General features: G+C 31.4%; 2 protein-coding genes across 2 annotated transcripts; one reads left to right on the forward strand and one right to left on the reverse strand.

Annotated features, from left to right (window-relative positions):
- Positions 1-9,904: 9,904 nt before the first annotated feature.
- On the forward strand, positions 9,905-11,905 carry LOC110411028 (uncharacterized). Its single transcript, XM_021421020.2, has 2 exons — positions 9,905-10,497; positions 10,910-11,905. The coding sequence occupies exons 1-2, from the start codon at positions 9,934-9,936 to the stop codon at positions 11,744-11,746; spliced, it is 1,401 nt and encodes a 466-aa protein (XP_021276695.1). The 5' UTR covers positions 9,905-9,933; the 3' UTR covers positions 11,747-11,905.
- Positions 11,906-12,564: 659 nt separating this feature from the next.
- LOC110411163 (vesicle-associated membrane protein 711-like) lies at positions 12,565-14,196 on the reverse strand. The gene is made up of 4 exons (XM_021421198.1): positions 13,629-14,196; positions 13,245-13,435; positions 12,966-13,129; positions 12,565-12,862 (listed from the first exon to the last, which is right to left on the reverse strand). Exons 1-4 carry the CDS (start codon positions 13,846-13,848, stop codon positions 12,769-12,771), a joined length of 669 nt encoding a protein of 222 aa, XP_021276873.1. The 5' UTR covers positions 13,849-14,196; the 3' UTR covers positions 12,565-12,768.
- Positions 14,197-21,363: the final 7,167 nt, after the last annotated feature.

Below are 21,363 nucleotides of genomic sequence, written 5' to 3' on the forward strand. Positions count from 1 at the left end.
ATGCTTTCAAGAGAACTTACCTAAAAGTCAAGACAATTAAATATAAAGGGTTTAGCTGACCCCAATAGGGAAAAAAAAGTCTTTGGTGCTATCAAAAGTCCAATTCTCATTGAAAATTGAGTTTATAAAGCATACATGATTTTAATATTTTTGTAAATATCTATTTATATTATAAATATTTAAATTTAGATGTAAATTAAATTAGATGAAAGATTAAGATTTAATCCATCTATATAATCTCTTAATATTATCTTTATATTATAAATTCAATCTAGATAAAGGGTTATTCGCTTATAAATAGACCTTTTCAATTCATTTGTAGATGCACATTTGAATAAGATCTTCCCTCTCCATATAAATACTTTATCTTATATTTCTCTTACAGTTATTCTTTCAGTTATATTTCATAACATGCTATCGGTATGATTCTTTGATCTCTTAAGTTTTGAAATTATATTTTATCATCTTCAAGTTTTAAAAGGATTTCAGTGATTGATCTTTAATTTCTGGTTGTAACAAATCAAAGTAAAAAACTTAATATCTCTTTAATATTTTTATTCCCTAAAAATCAACCTTTATACGAATTTTGCTATCATGTAGTATATATCATATTTTGTTCTTTTATTGGAAAATGAATTTACTATTATATAGTAATTAATGAAAAATCATTAATGTCTATTCGCTTAAGTGAATGTGAAAAATGAGTTATTAATAAAAAAAGTTTTAAATTCGTCCATTCTCTGAAGTGAATGCAACATCATTAAATATAAAAAGTTCAGTTGACCCTATTAGGGATGAAAAATCTCAGGTACCCATCAAAAGTCTAATTATCATTAAAAATTGAGTTTATAAAGCATGCATATGTTTTCAAGAGAGCTTACCTAAAAGTCACAACAATTAAATATAAAAGGTTCTGTTGACTAAAGATCAATGCAGATGACAACTCAATAGGTTTTTTCTAATTAGTTTGCATAAAGAAGAAAGAACATAACATGTATACTTGTGCACAAGGGGGGAATCTGTATTTTCTCAAGACATGACCTAATTTCGTATGCGTGTAAAGCCCACTTTCTTTTTTTGCTTACAACATGCCTATGGTGAGATTGCTTAGATAAAGCACTAACATCTTTTGTACCTAGATAATGAGAGATAAAAACCTTATGAGATATCACTATGTTTTCAACAATCTCCCACATATTTCATAAGGTTCATAATAGGAAGTTTTGCTGAGTCTAATCTCACTCAAGTGTAATGTATTGAGACTAGTGCTTTTTGAGCTATGAACTAAGCCTAGAAATAATGAAATATAAAACACAAAATTTTGGTAAATTTTATAACTTATATGAAAAAAAAAATTATATGAAATATGATTTTCACCAATTACATTACACCCTCACAATTTTTCCTATTCAATGCGATTTTGTACGAATAAACCATGCACGTACCTAGTTATTCATAAATACTTTAGAGAATTATCATAATTCTTATAGGAACGGCTTCACTCCACATTTATAGAGGTAATTCCATTAAGTGTATATTGCAATTTAATGCACTACCTATAAGGAATATGGATTTCATTAAGAGTTTTACTCAACCTTTTTTTCATTACAGTATTTGCACAATTTACACAACATAGGAAAGACAATAATTTTAATATATAGTACATCAATTTATCAACAAATAACTTGTTATTATCCATATGAACTTAATTCATGAGATCGCCACTTACATAGGTTGGGTTGCCATTATTGTTGATTTTTCTCAATTAACTTAAGTACCATTCCCCTCAATGTATCATTAATTAATTTCTTCTCAAAAGTTTAGTTAAAGGATCGATCAAATTCAATTTTGACTTCACATAATTAATGGTCTTAATTCCATATCTACAGTTATTTTACCACATCATGTCTTAAACGAATGTATCTATTCTTACCATTGAAAGTTTTAATCTTTGCAATGGCTATTGTCACTTGGCAATTATAATGCATAGACACAAAAGACATGGGTTTCATTTTCAGTGAATTCTGCTAAGAGGTTTCCTAACCACTCAACCTCATTGTCAGTCAACTTAAAAGCTACAAATTCTAATTCCATTATAGATTTAGCAATTATCGTTTATTTGGTTGATATCCAAGTTACAACACCCTCACCAAAGGTGAATATATATCCACTTGTGGATTTTGTCTAATATGAATATGAAATTTAATTAGCATCACTATATCTTAATAATACAACGAAAAATCCATTATATAAAATATAATAATTTATGGTACCTTTCAAATATTTTATTACTCAACTCAAGGTAATTCAATGATCTCAATTGGTACTGTGTGTATATCTGTTCAGTTTACATACAACATAAGCTATATCAAATCAAGTATAATTCATCAAATGCATCAAACTCCTAATAATTTAAGTATACTTAGACTAAGCCATACTATCACCTTTATTTTTCTTTGATTGGGTATTAGTATCATAAAGAGTAGTCACAGGTATGATATTAAAATGTCCAAACTTTTTAAGTAACCTCTCAACATAATATTCTTGTGTTAACATCTAGCTCTTATCACATCTTATGATTTTAATACCCAAAATAATATTGGCTTCTCTCAAATCTTTCGTATCAAATTTAAAAGTTAAAAAACATTTTGTTTTACTGACTACATCAATGTATGTACCAAAAATAAGCATATCATCAACATATAAATTAATAATCATACATTAACCGTCAATAGTTTTTGTGTACATACATTTATCAACTTCAATATTAGAAAATCCATTACTAATAAGATTTTGATCAAATTTCTCATACCATTATTTTGGTGTTTATTTTAAGCCATATAAAAATTTAATTAATTTATAAACTTTACTTTCTTAACTAGGAAGAATACATTCCTCGGGTTGTACCATATAAAATTCTTCTTGTAAATCACCATTTTAAAAATTTGTTTTAACACTCATATGAAAAACAAGTTTATAAATATATGTTAAGGCAATTAAAACACAAATAGATGAAATTCTTATTCCTAGAGCAAACATATCAAAATAGTAAATATTTTATTTTTGATTAAAACCTTTAGCAACTAATCTAACTTTGTAGTTATCAATATAACCATTAGGATTAACTTTCTTTTAAAAATCCATTTGCAACTAATTAATTTAGCTTCATGTGATAAACCAACTAATTCTCAAGTTTGATTTTGTAAAATATAATCAATCTCAAATTTCATAATATCTTTCCAAAATGGACTTTTTTTAGAAGAAATTACATTAGTATAAGTTAAAAGATTATTATCTACAAAATAAATGTAAAAATCATTACCAAAAGAAATTTTTTTCCTTGGTCTTTTGCTTCATCTCAAATCATCATTTGGTATATCAAAATCCATTTTACTGAAAAGTAAATAAGAAATTGTATCAATTCTCAATAGAAAAGCATGCTAAAAAAAATTCAACATTTTTTGTTTCAATAATAGTATTACAATAAAGAACATCACTTTTTAATACAAGAAATCCATATGTAGTACTATGTTTAGTATAACCAATAAATATGCAATCATATATTTTAGAATCAATTTTTCTATTCTTAGAATTCCGAAGCAAAATCTTCATAAGACACCCCCACACTTTCAAATATTTTAAGTTAGGAGAATAGTCCTTTCATAATTTATAAGGTATCTTACCAATTTTCTTATAAGTAATTCTATTTTGAATATGACAAACAGATAATAAAGTTTCACACCACAAATTTTCATGAGCATCAAAACTAACAAGTATAGAATTCATCATTTCTTTTAATGTTCTATTTTGCCTTTCAGCTACACCATTTGATTCAGGGAAATATGGAGGAGTAATTTCATGAATATTCATTATTTTTCACAAATACCATTAATCAGTGTATATTCACCATCTCTATCTGATTTAACCCATTTTATCTTTTTATTTAATTGATTTTCTACCTTAGCTTTATACTTAAGAAACATGTCAAATGCTTCATCTTTATACCTAAGTAAATAAACTTTAGTAAATCTAGAGTAATCATTGATAAAAGTAACATAATATTGCTTGCCACCTCTAGTCATAGTTTGTTTCAAATCTCCTAAATTAGTATGAATTAAACTTAACAATTTAGATTCTCTATTGACTAAAATACAAGTTTTCTTAGTTAATTTCTTTTCTGCACATATTACATATGTACAAAAGCATGCATTTTTAATACTAGAAATTTAACCTAGTGATTGCATTTTCTTAATATAAAAAATGTTAATATGTTCTAATATATCATGCCATAATTCAATAGAGTCAATCAAGTAAGTAGAACTAGCATTTTCATTAACAACATTTGAAATGTTGAGTACCAAAAGTCCCTTATTGCAATATCCCTTGCCCACAAAGACATTATTATTTGTTATTACGATCTTGCCAAATTCGAAAAACATTTTCACCTCAACGTTATCAAATAGAGTTATAGAAACCAAGTTTACCCTTATTTTAAGAACATGTAGAACATCATTTAGAGCTAGGGTCTTGTCAGATGCGAGGTTGAAAAGGACTTTTCTGTTACCAAAAACATGAGCAATTCGAGAATCACCAAGATATATTATCTTTTTTTCCTTTCTCTATTGGAGTATAAGAGGAAAAAGTATTTCTATTTACACAAATATATCTGGTACCACTTGAGTTTACCACCCATTCTTTCACACTAGCCATTATATTGGCTTGAGAAATGACCGCAGCAATTATGTCATTGGATTCATTCGCTTCAACCAAGTTGACTCTTCGATTAGCAAGTTTGTCATTTCTCTTTTCTTTTGCCCTACACTATGCTACATGATGCCTTAAGTTTCCACAAACAAAAAAAAATACCATTATCTTTGAAAATGGAATGAGTTGCTTTGAGTTTATAGTCAGGTTTCATTAAAGTACCGCTATTGATGATGTTGGATTCTTACTTGCACCAAATTAACTTTGGTTGCAAAATCCTTATCTTTGAAGGCCTTAATCACTTTTCGAGTTGTGTCTTCAATGATGATGTGCATAATCAAGTTTGCAAGTGACAATTACTTTTGCTTGTGCTTTGCTTGTAGTCATTCTAGGATTCTAGCAGCTTCTCAATCAGTATCTCAGTAACGAACTCTTCTTATAAGTTGATATTTTCTACTTTCAAGTCATCCATCAGATTTTGACATTCATTAATTTGACTTTTGATGTCCTTATCATTAGTCATCCCCAACAATAAAAGTTTCCAATCACGAACTTTTGTTTTCCAACATCTTCAACAATATATTTGGCAACCATCGAATCCCATATTTGCTTTACTTCTTTGTAAGGACTGTAAACATCAAATATCTCCTTAGAAAGTGCGCTAATAATTGTATGCCAGCATTCCTTATTTGCACGCATCCACTATTCCATCTTGTTGAAATCGTATGGCTTAGAATCGATTAATGCAAAAGCCATTCCATGAACGTCAAGGATGGAAAAGATCTTTTCTTACTACTTTTTGAAATTATTTCCATTAAACACTTTAATTTTGGATATGTCAAGAAATGATTTTGCATATGACACTAAAGGCATCGCAAGAATGGACAAGGCAATGAGAATGACAGTAGCAATTGTTAAGGTAACACCAATGGCAGTGGTGGTGGAAGCAATGACAATTACATTATCGTTATGAAGATTCATTATTCATAAGATTGTTGGCTAAAGATCGAAGTATAAGATAACTCAAACTAGTCTAAGGTGTGATACATTGTTCTTAAGGATAATTTCCGCTCCTTCAGAACATGAAACTTGATGTAAAGACTTTTTATAATTAGTTTGCACAAACTATCAAGGATACAAGAATAGTCGAAAATAAAAAAGAAAGTACCCAGTAAGGCTAAGCAAAGGAGAGGAAGTAATGAGAACTAAGGTGTTTTGAGAATGAACGTGAAGGCTAGTATTTATAGGGAGGAATGTTGGGAGAAAATTAAAAAATTTAACGTTATAAAGAATATTCTATAGGATATTTTAACATTATTGAAAAGTCAAAGACCAAATCTTTATAACATGGCATACCAAATCAAAGTTAAAGACTAAATCAAATTTTAATAAAAAGGCTTGGTCAAGCAAATAAAGAAAACATAGCCAAGGTATAAAAATATCACTTCAACCTAACCCATGTGTATTCGCATGTCGAGAGAAATTCTCATTTTCTCAAAGTTTAGCCCGATCTTATGTGCACGTGAACCCACTTTCGTTTCTTGTTTGCAACAAGCCCATAATGAGTTTGATTATATAAAGTACTAACATTTTTTGTACCTAGGCGATGTGAGATAGAAACCTTATGAGATATCACTATATATGCAACAAATTCTTGGTAGGTTAAAGATTGATTTTTCAATTTGTCTTATAGTAAAAGATACATGTGTTCAATAAACTTTGAAAAAGAAATTCTTGTCCAACAAAGGGTTGAACCAACTCTATCTATTATGATTGATTTTGATAGACGAGACCAATGTGGAAACTGATGCTAAATTTCTTCTTGCACGTATTTTCTTTCAATGGAATAGTAGTCTCTCATTGCTTTTAGTTTTTGACTTTTGAATGGTCTCTAATGTTTAGAGCACTTGTCCATGCCATACCAACTTCATTCATCAGCATCAATTTGTTTTGTTTGTCTTAATTTCTTATTTTAATCCATCAATTACATTAAGTTATAGTGAAGAAAAAGGAAATTTTCTTTTTCACCAAAAAGAGTAATGGAGAGCTAAACTTATTTAACAATTAAGTGAGGCTGAGAATCAGTCAGTTTTGATTTTAAAGGAGACCAAAACTGACCAAATCTATTTTCCTTAATAACCAATTGAGGAAGATTGAAAATCGATCAAACCAAAGCCAATCAAGGTTCGGTTAGTTTCAAGCGGTTTTGAGTTTAAATTGCTCGGGTTTAAAAAAGCCCAAGCTGAAAAAAACCACTTGACCCATACTTTAATTTATATAAGGGTTTTGGCTTAATTGGACCAATTATCACAACATTAATACCTACCCATTACATATTTGACCATTAATGGTCCATCATCACAACAACTATTAATATCCATCACAACCAACTGGCATTAATGCTCACTCACAAAGTCATCATAAAGTCACAACTCACTCACAAAGTCATAAAGAGCAATAGCATTAACACTCACAAAGGCAGTTTAATAACCCCAAAGGCCTAAAACAAAATATTCAAGCAAGGTCTTTTTTATTGAAATTAAGAAAAAAATTATTAAAATTTTATTCTTCTAATATTTTTTTAATTTTTTAATTCATTATTTTTATTACTTGTAAAAAATTTATCAAGTGCTCTTTTTGAGATTGTATTAAACTTTCAATTTTACTTTTTGAAGCTTTGAATAACTAGATTCATATTTTCAATTTGACATATTCAAATATTTATTATGAAGTACAAAAAATATTTAGTTATTATAAGTATCTTATATTTTTTAAATGATTGATATAAAATCAATAATCAAAATTTCTAATTCAAATGAATAAACTATAACATAAAATATAGACAATATAACAATATAATATAAATTCTAAATAAAAGTAAAAACGTATGTAAAGATTAAAATAATAATATTTAATTATTGAATGTTTATTACAAACTGCAAATAAGGGTCACGACTTTATGAAAATTATATCATTACAAACTTTCTATGTATTTTTTGAAGAAAAATTGAAGTTAAAGGGAGAACAAGCAAATGAGGAAAAAAGAATTCAAAAGTGAATATTATAAATTAAAAATAATAATTAATTTTATATATAAAAAAATAGTTATTAGAAATATTAAATACATATTACGTTAGTTAATTGAAATAGGGAAAATAGGTAAGAAAAAAATAACTGTAGAAGATTATTAAATAGATATTATTATTAGTTGATTGAAAATAAGAAAAATAATTGAGAATTAATAAGATTGTAGAAATTGAGAAGTGATAAAAAATTGAAGATTTATTAGGTACATATTTAAGAAAATGAGAAAATATATCATTTTATTAATTATCTTTAACTTTTACATATTTTTAATAGAAAATAAAATAACTAATTGAGAATTAATAGCAATATGAAAGTGAAAGAAAATAAATATTTATTAAGTATGAAAAAATTTATAAATATTTTATTAATTATCTTGATTTTTATATTTTTTAATGTAATTAATTATATTATATTATAAAAATATAAAATCTATCTAAATTTGAAACTTAAAACCCTTACTTTGGTGGCCTTACCCAAGGGCTTTTAAGATATAGAAGTGATCTGAAAATTTTGTGGATTGAAGAATATACTGATCGGGGAAGGGATAAAAGAAAAAGCGGAAATTAATGAAGGTTATACGGGTAATTTCTCCTCCTATATTAAAACAAAAAAAATAGCCTCGATTTTGCAGTAAGTTGCGGGGAGAACTCTCGCTCAGCTACCAAACCGATTAGTCAAGAAAATTAGCTACTGTAACCGGTGCTATAACCGACACTGAATAACCAACCCATCTAGCGTCGAAACTGATGATTCCGGTCGGTTGTGGGTTGTGCGTTCACAATCATTCCCTGCAATTGAGTGTTGTTATTGAGAGTAGATTGGAGATTCCTATAAAGAGAATTTCTTATATTATTTCAAAGTTGTGAATCTTAAAATTTGGATAGGACATTAAGTTTCACAACCAGTAATGCATTGGCTTTCAGTTTTACCTTTCTCATTTATAGGTTGGAGAGCAAAAAAAAAAAAAATCTTAGTAGTATAGCCATCCCAAATCAAAATTAAGTTGTTTAATCAAAATAACAGAAGAGGGTGTTCGAAATAGATGCGAATCCAAAAGAAATTAAGACACCAAGTTCTTTTGTTTTTCCTTTTGCGAGGGAAAGTAACTTCATTCATTAAAGAAGAGGATCACAAAAAGCAGTTATAGTGAACAAAAGTAGATCGGGACATTCCCCTAGACAAAGATAAAAGTCTTCGTCGACATGCAAAGCATGTTTAGCTGGGCCAGGGTAGACTGGGTCATTTCATTTTCACCTTGCGTATTCAACGCGACAAAATTGAAAGGTTGTCATCTTCGTTTTCCTACCTCAATGTAAGAACCAATCGGAGAGAGGTCTTCGTCAACTAATAATTTTTTCCATGGCTTCCCAACACTTGACGGTGACTTTCGAAGCAACCAGTGTATGGCTCCAGGTTCACTCAGCCGGGGCAAATTTCTCTTGAAAGAAAAAAAGGAAAAAGGAAAGAAACCAATTTGATAGAGACAATGTCATTGTCTCAAAAGAGTTAATTACGTGTTTAGTGTTTGAATTATAATAAAATTAAAGATCTGGTACTGACAAAAAAAAATTAGTAATTAAGTACTTTGATTTCAAAAAGAAAAAAAATTTTAAAAAAAGATGAGGTTACATTCTTATCAGGTTTGTTTTCATTTGATTAATTATATGAGTCAAACTTATAAAGCATGTAATGAAAAAGTTTGGTGCATCACCCATATATTATTTCGATTTTATTTTTTAATTTGGTCATTACGATTGATTTTTTTAAAATTTTTAATTAATGAGATTTTTAATTATGAAATATTGATCCGGTCAAACTGATTACTTGCTCAACTCTACATACACGTAAAATTTGTTTAAATATATTAGATTATGTATATTAAATTTTATTTAATTAATAATTTTGTTAAATAAATAAATAATTTAAATAAATTCATTCTCATGACCATTATAGTTTCTCAGCCTTAATTTATTTTTTACAATTTTTTTAATGGGAGATACAAGAGATATGGTCCTTTCACTCCTTGAGGTCAACATGGAAGATAGTTGTTTCCTAGATATTTCCATTTACAATTATATCTAGTATAATAATAGGCCTTCTATCTTTGCCTTGACTATTTATGAGAACACTGATGCAAAGAAAATGGAGAGGAAGCTCCATGAAGCGGCTGTGGAAGGCAGTGTGAATTCCTTGCTTAGTTTGCTTCAAGAGGATGCACTGCTTCTTGACCGATTTATCACTGGTCGTTACCCTGAAACACCTTTGCACGTAGCTTCCATGCTTGGACACCTAGAATTCGTTGACGAAATTCTTAGTCGTAAGCCTGAGCTTGCCAAAGAAGTTGACTCCCGAAAGTCATCACCGCTTCACTTAGCAGCAGCAAAAGGGTACCTGGATATTGCAACAAGATTACTTCAGGTCAACCCTGATATGTGCCTTGTTTGTGACTTTGATGGGAGGAACCCTCTGCATATTGCAGCCATCAAGGGTCATATCAATGTGTTGGGAGAGTTGATTCGTGCCAGACCCTGGGCAGCTCGGTCGCTGATGGACGAAGGGGAGACCATTTTACATGCGTGCGTGAGGTACAATCAGTTGGAAGCAATGAAGTTATTGGTGGAAATTGCCGATCATGAGTTTGTGAATTGTAAGAATTATGATGGCAACACCATCTTGCATCTAGCAATAGCTGACAAGCAAACAGAGGTATGTTCTATAACAACTCCCTTTCTAATTAATTCCCTCTTTCAAACAAAGCAATCTATTGATTCTAGCTAGACTAGAGTTTGTAAAATTTATATTATTCACTATACTTGATTTTCGTAGTTAATGGCCTAATCTTAAATCTTAATTCACACTCCATAATAAGGAAACAAGTCAATGACCTAAACCCTAAATCCCAAGCCGTGAACACCCAGTTAACTCAAATCCAGGTGGATCTTTTTTTCTGTTTATGCTAGCTTAGTTTGGTAAGTGGAGTCTCTCTGGTCATTGGCTTTGGGCCTGTTTTTTTCTTTAAATTTCCAAAGCTATATCTTGTGGAATTGATGTACACACATAGCAATTTCTTCCTCATATTTATATACTGAATCGAAGGATCAAATATGTATACGTGCAGACCATACACTTTTTGATTTCTAGCACTACAATAGAAGTGAACTGTGAGAATGCAGATGGCTTCACTCCTCTTGATCTTTTATCTCAAAATGAAAGGAACCTGAAAGAGAAGGAGATTGTTGAGTCCCTTCGACGTATTGGAGCTGTGCGTGCAAAAGATAAGCCTTTGTCAGATCGTCAACTTAAAGCCATAAGGATCAAGATCTTATCCTCATCATCTCTATCTAATCAAACAACTGCATCGAACCCTAAGAAAAGTAAAGTTCGCGAGAGGTTTAATATTAACAGCTATGCTGATTGGCTGGAAAGAAAACGCAATACCTTAATGCTGGTGGCTTCCCTGTTAGCTACCATGGCTTTCCAAGTGGGCGTCAATCCTCCTAGTGGCGTTTGGCAAGACACCTCCCCAAGTGATTCTTCATCAATGGCGTCAAACAAATCAAATCACTTGGCAGGGTTTTCCATAATGGCAGATAATTTTCCAATTAAATATACCTATTTCCTCATTGCTAACACAACCGGTTTCATGGCATCTCTTAGCATCATCCTGTTACTTATAAGTGGATTACCATTGAGGCATAGGTTCTTCATGTGGATTTTAATGGTCGTTATGTGGGTTGCCATCACTGCAATGGCATTCACATATACGGTGTCTGTCTTAGCTGTCACACCCGATCACGCGGACTCTGCGCTAATCTACATACGATATGCCATGTCCGGTTTGACTAGCATGATGCTGCTGCTTCTTCTTGCACACACAATTCGACTGAAAATCAGATTGATAAATTGTATTCTAAAATTAGTACTCAGATTGATAAACCTCATCTCCAGACTGTGACGGAGCTTAATGTGTGCCAATCTTGTGTTTTAGAATATTGCAATTCTATGTACTAAGGAAAATTCTTAAGTCCTTTGGTGCTTTCATATGAGGGGTGACAAAATAATTTTTCTTTTGTCAACTTATTGATTAATAGCTAGGACAGAAAATAACAAATCATATATCCTTTCCATATCAAAACTTTTTTTTTTTTTAATTTGCATAAAACTTGTTTAATCAGAAGGACAAAAAAGGTGTTTTAAATAGGAACCCAAAAGAGAGTGACTGCGATTATCAAGCAATTACAGTCCGCTATCATTTGGATCCAAGAGGGGCAGATTATCTTGCTAAAGAAAAAATAAATAAATATTTTATGAAACTTTCTCGTTCAAGCACCCGCCCAATTGAAAATTAACTCATGTGACAACCGACTGGCAATGCTTGCAGCATGGAGATCGGGGAAACTATTGTGATCACAAACTTCATTTCTGATTCCATCTGTTGTCAATTAACCCTAGTTTTTGATCCTATTATTCCCCCATCATGCTTCGAGGGAGTGTGCTAGCAGGGGGGAAAAAAGGAGTTCAGCTCAAGATTGGCAATGGCTTAGCAGAAATGTTTAGAATAGTCAATTCTTAAAGGAGGCTAACTCAAGATTTTAGTGATCTGGGGAGGATGCTGTGCTTTTGCCTACCGGTGACATTCAAACCTTAAAATACTAAGCACTCGTTATAGAGACCTGGTAAGCGTAAATCACACTCTTTTCCCCCCCTTTCTATGTTGGTTGAAGCTCGGAGTATGCATGATGGTTTCGTCAACCCAAGGTTTAGACTTCAAAATTGGCAAAATTTGGCAGTAGGGCTTGAGTATGTATTATCTTATGCCAACATTTCTAAACTTGTACAACCAAAATCATTACAGGCATTTACAGAAACATGGCTAACAGCTCTGCTAAACATGTGAAAATGTTATGGCCAAATTTTCCATGAACAGGATTACCAATATACCACAAAATGTGACAAACCGGGGAAGCCGCTGCCGTGTTACTTCAAGCACGACGACAAAAAGAGCCCATGACAAAAAATTGTAAGCAGAACATAAAGGATGACCAACAGAAGCAGTAGTATCAATGTCGCCCTGCAAGACAACAGCAATTCCTACTTGAATTTAGTGGAACCGAAACGGAATTAATCCGCCCCTATACGTACTGTTAAGACTGGAATGTATTCGGCTTACTTACGTGAACTTACAATCTCTCCACCACAAAGCATTTTTGTAACGACGAGCTTGCCTTTTGAAACGAAGTGTATTCCCCTGCATTGCACTTGTCTTTTCAACGAGCAACGCCAAGCGGTCACCTCTCTCCAAAACTTTCTCGATGTTGTCAATCATTACGCTCCGTACCTATATGTACATAATTATGAAGATTAAGGAATCTTGACACCTTGAAACGTCAAGGATCAACAAAATTTGAAAGAAACAATCATGAATGGACACATTTTACAATTGGAAATTGTACCTGGCTCATTTCCCCTTTCAAACGGTTTAATCTGTCGGCATTCGGATCATTTGAGAAATGGTCCATCTGTTGACTGAGGACCCTGGAGAATTCATCATTCATTGCATAAGCTGAGGCTGAATGAATGGCACGACCATAGGTCTTAACAAATTTTTGATGGATATCTTCAAGGAAAGCAAAAGGGATTCTCCCTACATAATCATCAACGAGATTAATTTGTTACATTCACCTTTTTAAATTTGTCATACATTTAATTGAGACAATATTTACTAACATTATAGATTATCTCCTTTAAACCTATTAGGAATTGAAGATGAATAGTTATTTGAATGCCAATAAGAGATTAAGCAATGAAATTTCTATGTATATTTAGAAAGCACTTACTTCCGGAGGCATCATCGGCCATGCAAAGAACGGTGAGGCCATCGGTTCTCTTGACATGAAAAATATACCGATCATGCGAAAACGAAGAATTGCTATCGTTCTTTCCTTCTTTCATCTTCTCCAATATCTGCCTAGCGATCGTGCTCGCATTCGTCTGCGTCGCACTAAACTCCGCCAGCACCACCTGCCCCCTCGCCACCATCCCATAAAATATCCCCATTTCTCTGCAACACTCTGTTTCCCCTGTTTACGCCGAACGCCGATCGTTCTTTTTCCTTCTATTACAATTGAAGATGGGGGATCTGGGATTGGAGCTGGGTGGCCGGTTTATTTTGGCAGAGATTGGGGAAATTTAAGGGAAAAACATAACAAAAATGGAACCGAGGAGGAGATGAAAGTGGAAGAGAAGCAGTCCAGGTGGAGGTGGGATTTCAAAGACAGAGTGGACAAAGGAGGACTCCGAATTTTGAATTTGTTAATAGTTTTCGTCCGAGTTTGGCGGGAAAAAGACACGTGGACCAATCAAATGAGTTTGGTGGTGGGGACATCAGACGTGAATGCGGGGGAGTAAAAGTCAATGACGAAAAGAAAAGCGTACAGTCTGGCCTTGGTCCAACACCAACTGTAACACTGCTTCTAATCATTAATGGACTCCAATTAATCACTCCATTTTCTTTTACAAACAGTTACTTTTATGAACCAACAATTATTGGATAACATTTTTCTATTTCTTTTTAATTGATTTTTATTTCGGTAAGATAATATTACTGTCATATAAAGATCGAGAATCATATGGAAATAGGAAAAAAAAATTCAAGAAGGTGAATTTTGAGGAAGAAAATCTCACTGTCCTATTATAGATAAGTGGGCCCAAGAACTAACAGCAAAAACAATCAAAGAAACAGGCAACAGGAGCCACGGTGGTTATATTTTGTATGCGTGACAGCTGCTTTTCGTCACCTCCTTTTTCTTTTTGTGCTTGTCAATTTGACATCATCAAGAAATTGGATATGATAATCAATAATTTTAATAACGAGTATTTAAAAATACTTTTTAAGATTATTATATTAAATATTATTTTCTTCCATGCATTGAAACTCAAGAAATTAATAATTGCATACTACATTTAAATTAAATATAAAAATATTATCATAAATCATATTTTAATTAATCTTAAAGTATGCTTTTAAAACACTTATTAACACAAAATCTATAAATAAATAAAAAGAGGACCCAAGTTTTCATGCTTTTGATAGAATCCATGTTTGTCATGCATGCCAATCAATATATTTTGTAAAATAACATTGTAAAATACATTGATCTTGATTCGGTACATTGTAATAATGAGAGGATTTTTTTTATTTATGGGTTTACATATTTTCGTATGTTTATCACTTATAATTTAACGTCATTAGAGTAAATATATGTTGCATAAAAACTATAATGTGATATAGTTATAAAATCCCCACTACATCAAATCATCTTAAACATTTTCTAGCTAGTATTTTATCAAGCTTGACCATTGATATAAATCAAGATTAATTTATGTTATATATCTTATTTATGAAATAAACAATCAATTTTATAAATTGAAATGTTATGATACAAATGTTTGTTACAAAAACAAGTTCAATGAAAATAACTTACCATGAGAATTTCATTTAGTATATCATTTAAATATCTATGAAAGCATTCTCATATTCTAATCATATAAGTAATTCTTAAATTTGATATCATCTAGTTATCTTATGTGATAATTGTTATACTTTGATGTAACCTTAAGTAATCTTATCTAATTATGTGTTATGGGGTTTGCGTTGGGTATAATATAAATTATATAACGATAAATAAATGATACATTACCTCAAGGGAGATATCCTATTGAGAATTGAGAGATGAGATTATAGCAGCCAAGTAGTAAGGGGTAAAGCCTTGTGGACAACCTTCCAAAATTTTTAAAATCTTATATACATAATATATATTTTTTCTCTTAATCATTTTTTTAAAATTTTTAATTTTTATTTTTTTTATCTTTAACCTTTAAAAAAAATTGACTAACTCTGTTCCTACAAGCAAACTCCTATCCTTGGTTATTGGCAACTTTTAATGTGAAATCCTTGGGAACAATTTTGGTGGTGTATCCGTAGGAATGGGTGGCTTCTCTTTTTCATCCTCCTCTTTGGGTTTTCTGACTTTTACTGAGAGATGAGAAACCTAGTTAGTCCTCGTCTATCTAGCACTAGGTTAACAGTAAAAACCAAATTCCTAACCACCATTTGTGTTATTTTAGGTGAAGTCTATGTAGACCACCATTAAAGCTAGGCACTTGGACAATTTTAGATTTGCTACAACCTAAGCTTCGTGCGAAGGTTTCGGCATCCTATTGCATTGCCTCTTAATTTCGATACAAAAAATTTTAAGGTATAAAATTTTCTATCAAGTAGTTAGAATATACTTGTATTAAAGAACAATTGTTGAACTTGTTTTAAAATAAATAAATAAACTTTCACCGGATGTGTTTACTAATGTGCATTACATATGTAACCAGCCCTAAGATGCAAGAGTAATTCAACCCAAGGGGATCGAAGTTGATAGAGGGTAGATCCAAAATTGACTTACTTAAATCTCTTGAAATATGATTTGACTTACGCGAAGTCCCTCTGAGAAAGTAAAATTAAAGAAACCGTATTGATGTAGCTAACCCATCAACCATCCACCATCTAACTAGGATTGAGGTTTAGCTTCGTTGAAATGAGTGCAAAAGGCAAAAATAAAAAGTTTGTATGTACAATTGGAACGGGACAAAATAATACTTTTTTTTTTTGCAAAATCAAATAATTAAATTTACTTTTACACATTATTTAAAATAAAAAGAATAAGAAGAAAATCATTTTTAAAAAAATGTTAATTTTTCATAAAAAAACTATAAATCGCTTTATAAAATTAGAGACGAATCTAGAAATTAAAATGCTCAGTAGCCTTTGCCACGTTGGCCCATCCTTCAACTATTGGGCCTTCCCTTACTAACTTTTTCCAGTTTTCATTAAATTTTGGGCCCGGATGTTCAGCTCCTATAACTGATATCTTGGCCTAAAGGCATTTTTTAAGAATGTTCTATTGATGTAATAGAAAATGTAGTTGTAGTAAAGTAATAATAATTTTAGTTAAAATTCGCTAAGTTTTTGGATATTAATATGCCTAGGATTGTCCAAAATGTTAACGTAACAAAGCTTGTGGTATTAGGGGATTCTGGAGAGGCTACTGCATTCTTAGATTTCGCCACGTGTTCAACCCTAAAATCAATGGTCCATAAATTATCACAACATTTTAATGTTTATCATTTTAAACCAATTTATCATTCAAGGAATATATGTGTTTCAAACGAACTCTTAACTTAAAATTTTGGAGTATGAATGTTAGAATGAACGGTAAGATTTATGGAATATATAAAAATAATATTTTTTATTATATAATTTAAAATCATAAAAATTAAAAAAAAATGGACTGAATTTATTAAAAAAATTGCATAAAAAAGAATAATATCTCTTGTATATCAGATCTCTCTTTTAAATTAAAAAAAAATTGAGCTTATAATTCTTACACATCCACGTGCCATCCATGTGCATTTGCCGATTCTGTGCCAAAATAATTTTTAAGTTTTTGTTCTTATGACTATATATAACTCAAATAAACAAAAGAAACGAAAACGTACCAAAAAAAGATAAATGAAAGAATACTCTGTCGAGCTGTGCAAATGCAATCTGTGCAGATCCTCATCACAAGCCAGAGCCACCAGATCAAAACCAGGATAAATCCAAGAATAAAAAAGTTTTCATTCAGGGCCGTTCGTTTCACAGTGCAAATCTCAGCCATTGGATTTTTACTTTCCACCAAATTCTAATAACGTACAGACATTACACACGACAAAATCCAGTTAATATCCTGCATGTCTTATTGCATTTTGAAGATTTTCCAGGGTTACAGTGGAATAATGGAAATTACGTGCTGTATGGATATTGGGGTGTTTCTCATAGATTTTGTTCCTTTTAGTAATTAATTTCATCTCTTTCTCGAGATGCTAAGTTTCATTTATGCAACCAGATTGAGGTTAAAAGCTCATCACATTCTCTGCTTCAGAACAATGAAACACAGACATCAACTTGTATCAGTTACTCGTGGCTGGATTCGCACAGGGACAGAAGGCATTAACTTTGAATACAGTTAAAAATATGAATTTTAGAGTAATTACTGGTAGGATTTTTTTTTCAACTTGTTTGCACATTTTATATATATCTGTTAAATGCTTTTCCCTCTAGATCGACACCAATAAGAGTGAACTAAAAGATTTTGTTTACATAAAAACAAATACTGTTGAGCATGAGATATTGAGTCATGTTCCTGGATCAGCTAATATATTAAATGCCATGATAAGATCAGGCAATCATATGTACGTAAATGGATGTGAAATCATTGAAGTACCACATCAATTATTGCCCATTGGAAAGGAAAGGAAAAGCAGTATTGAGTGAGTTACGTACAATAGGAAAATAACATTTCTTATCCCATTAAATCATCTCATGAACCTTATAACTTGAACCAACATCTTAAAGTTTCTTACAGGGGAAGGCATGAACACGTGATGTATCACCAAATTATTATGTAAATGATCAGCATTTCGAACAAATTCCTGCTAATTGCTAAGTTAAATTCATTTGTTTAGTAATTAGCAATGTTGGTATATATAGTTTGATACTGTCATTCATTATGTATGTCCTCTATGACAAACCCCAGACCTTCATCTAGGCATTCCGAACGATTAACACATTCTAATCCTAGCTAGAGTGGTAGCAACAGCATAAATATGAAGTTGTCACCACAAAACCCTAAACATGTGTTCAAAGGAGATAAGTACTACTCATGAGCGAGAGAGAGAGAGAGAGGCAGGAGAGACAGAGAGACAGGGACAGAGAAAGGGCCGACCGATCACATCAGAGTGAGGAAAGCAGAATCACGGATGGAGAAGAATACAAAAATGGCCAGCCTCTCAAAGATATCTATAACCATGCATTCACGGACGCTCTCTCAAACACAAACATTTTTTGCTTTGGATGAGACCATGCCCCTTCCCCCACCACCATTTTCTTCTCTTTCACCACCAACCACCATTTCACATGGTTGCCTCGCTGTACTCTTTTCTCATGCAATTGCCTACAGCTCTCTCTCTCTCTCTTTCTCAAAAAATTAAAGAGTATTTGCAGAATCCAATACTGTGACCAGAAATTGGGGAAAAGGAGTCAGTCAGCAATGAAGTTTCGGTCCGAATTGCATAACATTATCACGAGAAAAAATTTCATTAGCGGTTCTGGTTGAGCTGGCTTGTGAGCATAAAAAGGATATATGCAAGTAATGTGATCACCTTAATTTGGTTTCGATGAATAAGATCAAATGAAGGGGAGTTTCCTCTTATTATTATGGACAAAAAAAAACTCCCCCTCTGCTTTAAGCTAAAGTTCAATTTCTCTACATACTATTCTAGCAAGAAAGTGACATTCCTTTGACAATGACATTGTAATATAAGCTTAATGGGGTGTGTGTGTTTGTTTTAAGAAAAATTTAGATCATGATAACTTGGAAACATATATATTCATCATATGCTATCGCTAGAGCCTAGAGGTGGAGTGAGTAATTAACTTGCATGATTTCTGAGGAACCAATGTGGACATTTCAGAAAAATGAAGATTAGGCTTAAAACAGAGAGAGAAAGCATATATGTTTTTGTGCTATAAAATCTGAAAATATGGGGACCCAAATTGGGATAGATACAAATGACAAGGGAAGTAATTTTTGCCTAACGAAATTATCATGTGAGAATTCGGACAAATTCGTATGGTAGGATCCAACAGCATTTCTCTGTAGCATATGCCACATATAAATGAAAATCTTAATATAAAATTAGATCAATCCCGCATATATAGATGAAGTTGGAATCATAAATATTTTAAAGTTTTAGAGCTTCTTCGTTATCTTTGAGTTAATATGTGGTTTTAATAGCATACACTTTTAAAAAAAAAAGTTAAAAAATATATATATGAACACTTATTAAGATGATATATTATTACAAAAATTTGTAATTAATGCATTATTTCTTATTGATTTTCATAAAGTTTTAGCACAAAATTGATTTCTTCGAGACATTATTATTATTATTATTTTGTTGATAAAGCTCAAACAATTAGAACAGAACAGAACTTGGTTCGACTCGATTTTGGAAGAAAAAAAATTCAAATACAATGTAATAAAAATCTGAACTGAACTGGATACTATTATGATTGGAATCAATTTTTAATTTTTTTTCTAATCTTGCAAAAAATGCATTTAGTCATACTTAAATTATATATTATGGATGAATATACAAGAAATATAGATATATTAAGGTCTCCTGATTTCAACCAACGCCATATATATTGGGGCATCAAAATTCTTTGCTGAAACCTTGCATCAACACGTGATTATACAGGCAGGAGGGTCTGTTCATCTCGATCGGTCTCCTTCCATGTGGCCCCTATATATGGCAAAAGAAAGTAATTAAGCAAACGATTCCTCCTTCAAAGTCTTATCCAGAACGAGGCAAGTTGGCAATATAGCACAGTATAGCTGTGAATCTTGGCTGTGACTTACACAGAAAAAAGGCCCATAGATACCACAATCTAAAATGCCTTTGTGGCCCCATAATTCCAAAACACCCTCTTCTTCATTACATTTGACTATATAAGTAGATATAATTAATAACCATATATTTCTATTCCGTAATACAATTATTTGCAGCACAATAAAATATCAATATCTTCTTTATCGAAGATGTCCCATATGGAAAAATAATTGACTTTAATGATAAAAATTATTTCTAGCTTTTCCTATCTTTCAATAATACTAGTTGTACTGTTTTTTTTCATTTGGCAGATGTCATGCTAACACCATGCTTATAAAGCAGACCATGTAATATGATTTTACATGTAAATCACATTTATAATATCTTCATTAATTAATTTATTTCAATTGTTATTCCACTCTCTTTTTATAGCAATAAACAGAAATTGGATGCAGAAACAATTAACTTTTACCCAATGCTTTCTCGCACGTCAAATTATTTATGGGGAAATGAATCAGCCATATCTTAGTTCTGAGCCTTTGTCTCATAGATTTCTGTTAAACAATGGTACGTAGGTCAACCAAGTGACTAGGACTTCCACGGCGCATGCTCTGGTGGGGTCAGATTTTTACAGCATTCCAATCTCATACTTTTTTTTATGTTCAATATTTACTTTTTTATTAATTATTCTAATTAAATAATTAATGATCTAAGGATAGAGATATATAAATGCACGTCGCATGGTTCGTTTAGTTTTTTAACTTTTTTTTTTATTAAAGTCTCAATTTGACTTATGTTAACGATTTTTTTTAATGGAATGATTATATTAATTTTCATTAATTGAGACGTAATCCAAGACCAAAAAATGAATTTTATCAAAAGTTTTAGATTAATTATGCAATTCACCTTAAGGCTGAGCTCGATGTTAATAATCAGTTAATCACTCTATTTTTTGAATTAATTGGAAGGATTGTAGTATTCCAAAAAATAACGCATTATTTTATAATATATAGGCTTAATTAAATATATGTAACTCGGATTAAAACAGTTCAATTTAATAAATGGAAGGTCGGAATTGATTGGCTT

This window comes from Theobroma umbraticum, unplaced genomic scaffold (assembly GCF_002168275.2).
Source record: "Theobroma umbraticum cultivar Fairchild unplaced genomic scaffold, ASM216827v3 scaffold_56.0, whole genome shotgun sequence".
Classification (NCBI taxonomy): Eukaryota; Viridiplantae; Streptophyta; class Magnoliopsida; order Malvales; family Malvaceae; genus Theobroma; species Theobroma umbraticum.